The sequence below is a fragment of the Lutjanus erythropterus genome, chromosome 14 (genome assembly GCF_056507025.1).
Source record: "Lutjanus erythropterus isolate fLutEry1 chromosome 14, fLutEry1.hap2, whole genome shotgun sequence".
In the NCBI taxonomy this organism is placed as follows: domain Eukaryota; kingdom Metazoa; phylum Chordata; class Actinopteri; order Lutjaniformes; family Lutjanidae; genus Lutjanus; species Lutjanus erythropterus.
The window spans coordinates 21310198-21313973 of record NC_139330.1 but is presented as its reverse complement, the minus strand read 5'-3'; the positions used below and the strand labels follow the sequence as shown (position 1 = coordinate 21313973).

The 3776-nt window shown below is 40.5% G+C and overlaps 1 protein-coding gene across 1 annotated transcript; it reads left to right on the top strand.

Moving 5' to 3' along the window:
* The first annotated feature begins 690 nt into the window (after positions 1-690).
* On the top strand, positions 691-3247 carry hmx2 (H6 family homeobox 2). Its single transcript, XM_084735897.1, has 2 exons — positions 691-1219; positions 2209-3247. The coding sequence occupies exons 1-2, from the start codon at positions 943-945 to the stop codon at positions 2751-2753; spliced, it is 822 nt and encodes a 273-aa protein (XP_084592023.1). The 5' UTR covers positions 691-942; the 3' UTR covers positions 2754-3247.
* Positions 3248-3776: the final 529 nt, after the last annotated feature.

Below are 3776 nucleotides of genomic sequence, written 5' to 3'. Positions count from 1 at the left end.
CACTAAAGAAAAGATAAATGTTGATTTATTTAAAGTTGCTATTAGGAATTTCTATATGTTGTTGATTTTGGAGGCTCTTGCGGACAAAAGCATAATAACCACAAAAAATAACGTCAAAAATAAAATTGGATAAATAAAAACTTCGTTTTAACAGGCTACTACTCACTGTGACTTTAGGTAAATGTAAACACATGCTTGTTCTGATTTCAGTGAGAATCCGTCGTTAAGATTAACTTCACAGAAATAACCAATCTTCTTGGATGGTGTCCCTTGCTTATGCAGAAGAATAGAGACATCACTATTAAATTATGACTTATAATTACCAGATAAAAACTCTTTATAGTAGCTTTAAATTATGGCCTATTTTTCATTAATCTAAACAAATTTTCTTTATGACTCATAGCAATGTGGTGCTTTTTTTTTTAAATTCAAACCCATATTTAACCATATTGCATTAATAAAAAGTACAGTTTTCACGAGTTATTACTGGTTTAAACATTACTTTCATTGTCCTGACTGCAACTTAACTGCAGAAATGAGCACTGCTGGTCTTTTTCGGCTCTCTCGCTCTTCTCATCCCGTCTCAAAACCTTGACAGGAGTTTGAAATTTCCGGGCTTATGTCGGAGGCAGCGATTGGCCCAGGAGGAGCTTACCTACATGCAAATGAAGCAACGCAACCTTGCTGCCTCTGATCCAGAGCGTGAGGAGGAGGACCAGGAATACACTCATGTTCCCCGAGCTCTAGAAAAAACACCTACAAACTCCTTCAATGTTAAAACTCCACAATTAAACCGACTATAGGGGGGAGAGAAAAAAAAAGAAGAAGACAAAAAGCCGCTTTCGTGTTTTTTTACGCACCAATCGTGTAGAAACCAATAACGGAATACAAGAAGGGGACAGACAGATTCAGTCAATACTTCAATACTGTTATGAAGCGAGAATGAGTAGCGCAGAAGACAGCGGGAGCAAGTGCTCGTCGGGCCCGATTTCCAGCTTTACCATCCAGTCGATTTTAGGCACGCCGTCCGATGCGCCGCGCTCCGGGACCAAAGAGCTCTCCAAGGGGCCACCGCCACCGCCGCCGCGGAGGCGCTCGCTGTCGGTGTCCTCCGAGGAGGAGTGCAGCGGCGGGGAGGACTCAGCAGACTGCTTCTGCTCCGACACGGGTCACAGCGAGCCATGCAGCCAGCATCAACCCCACAACTTCTCATGTTTAGGTGAGGCTTATTTATCATCATCATCATCATTATTAAAATTATTAATATCTTTATTATTATTAGAATATTATTAGTGATATTATTTCAGAAAAGAGGAAGAAACCAATTGCTCACATGTTACAAAAAGAGGAATTAAAGGCATAATTTGCAACATTTTCATAAAAGAAAAACAACCTATAGACTCATATAAACATAATCCTTTTTAATCATCACTTATGATCAACTGTAAGTGTGTGGTGGTGTCAGTATCTGCAGAGACCCTGCAGTCCTCAGCCTGTGTTTCCTCATTTTATCTTTATTTTTCTGTTTTCGGGACAAAAACGTCAGTATGTCACGTTCTGGGAAGGAGACTACATTACACTACACGTTTCAGCACGGACAAATCCTTTTTATTCTACCTTTAAATTAAACTATTATTACACATATTTACATTTTAAAATATTTTATTCAGCATATTCTATAAAAGTAATCCGGATTAGTTCATATTTTTTTTATAGTCAGCAGGCCTGTAGTTTAATGTTTTTGTTTGTACTTGAGCTCACATTTCATTAGCCTGTGTTTGTGACTGTAACACTCACATGCAGCTCATCCACCTCCACTTGTTTGTCATGTGCAGACTATCATTTCAGCAGCGGCGGAAGAGTGGAAGGTCGAATAATTAGCCCTGTGTCTTTCCTCTCATTTCAAATTTAATTGAGCCTGCTAATTGATGAAACATGTTTCTAAAATGGCTGCACTACACGTCGTCAATTGAGCGTTAAATAGAGCTGGATTTAATTAATAGCTTACTGTACACTCGTGCTGAATTGTTTATTTAAAAAGTCACCGGCTTTCAGCAGTCGATTTAGGGAGTCAGAGTTCACACTTGACGAACTCTCAAACTGAGTATGTCGAAAATTTGTTAAACGATTTTTCTCCCATGCTTCAAACATAAACGCGTCTGTCAGTTGTGATGTTCACCTGCTCCTTCTCCTCCTGCTCGCCTTCAGGTCCCGCCAAAGGACTCCTGTCCGGAAGCGACGGGCTCGCGCGGCGGCCGCACCTGCCGCAGCTGCAGGACTACAAGGAGGAGCGGGAGAGGCCGTGCCACCAAATGTCTCCTCTGTCCTCCGAGGACAGACAGGCGGACGGTGCGGACAAGCAGAGCGGCTCGGCCAAGAAGAAGACGCGCACGGTTTTCTCCCGGAGTCAGGTGTACCAGCTGGAGTCCACCTTCGACATGAAGCGCTACCTGAGCAGCTCGGAGCGGGCCTGCTTAGCGTCCAGCCTGCAACTGACGGAGACTCAGGTCAAGACGTGGTTTCAGAACAGGAGGAACAAATGGAAACGGCAGCTATCAGCCGAACTGGAGGCGGCCAACATGGCCCACGCCTCCGCACAGACACTAGTGGGGATGCCGCTGGTTTTCAGAGATAACTCCTTACTGCGCGTCCCGGTTCCCCGCTCTATCGCCTTTCCGACGCCCCTGTACTACCCGGGGAGCAACCTGCCAGCGTTACCTTTATACAACCTGTACAACAAGATCGAGTACTGAATGACTCTGCTGTATGTTCGCCACTGCAGTCCACGTAAAAAAAATTACAAAACATTCTCATAAGTGTCTCCACATAACCGCTGTATATTAATTGTATCACTTTATTTGTTGAGGATATTATGCAGCAACTGTGCGTCTCACAAGAAAGCAATCAAGCTTCCCTAAATGTATAAAATACACCATGTGTATAATTAATTATGATAATTTTTGTACTTTTATTTTGTTATTTTTCCTTCTCCTCCCTTAACTGGTGAAATAACGGAGTTTAACATTCATATCACACTCAAGAAAAATGGATTCCACAAGAAATGCTTTTACACTGTTTTTATTGATAATTGGTTTGTCAAATATATCGCAAAAACATCAGCCATTTTATTTCACCCGACAGGAAAAGCATAATTATTCCATTTAAGGAAAAATATCATTGTTTCTATTGTAATTTAGACCTTCAATAATAACCTTCTCATTCAATAAATTTTCTATTTCAGTGAAAATTGGACTTGCTTGGTTTTATTGTATGTATGTTTTTGTGTACTTAAGCTTAATTATTGACACAGTTTAATTTGTAACACAGAAAGCGAACTTTGCCAATTTTAAATCCTACTTATTTTTACACATCTTGTCCCCTGAAGAGCATACAAACAGAATACAAAACAATTGATAGAATAGAAAGAAATTCATAGAAAACTAAATGATAGTGTGATAATCTCTGTAAGTTAAAGGCTCATATTGTATATAGGAATTAATGGTGATTTTTTGTGTGGAGCTGCAGCAATTGTCACCTTGGTGGTTTTATTTCAACTGAAAACACACCTGTGTTTTAACCACAACTGAGTGAGGAAAAACCCAAAAGACACTGGCGTTAATTAACATGATATTATATTGATATATATGACATTAGTTTACATGGCTGCTGACGCACACATCTCACCAGGCACTTCCTTTTATTATTACATCAAATATTAGGTTGTGAGCTTCTTGACAGGTTTATTTTAATCACAGCTTGTGTCTGTGGAGGGACAA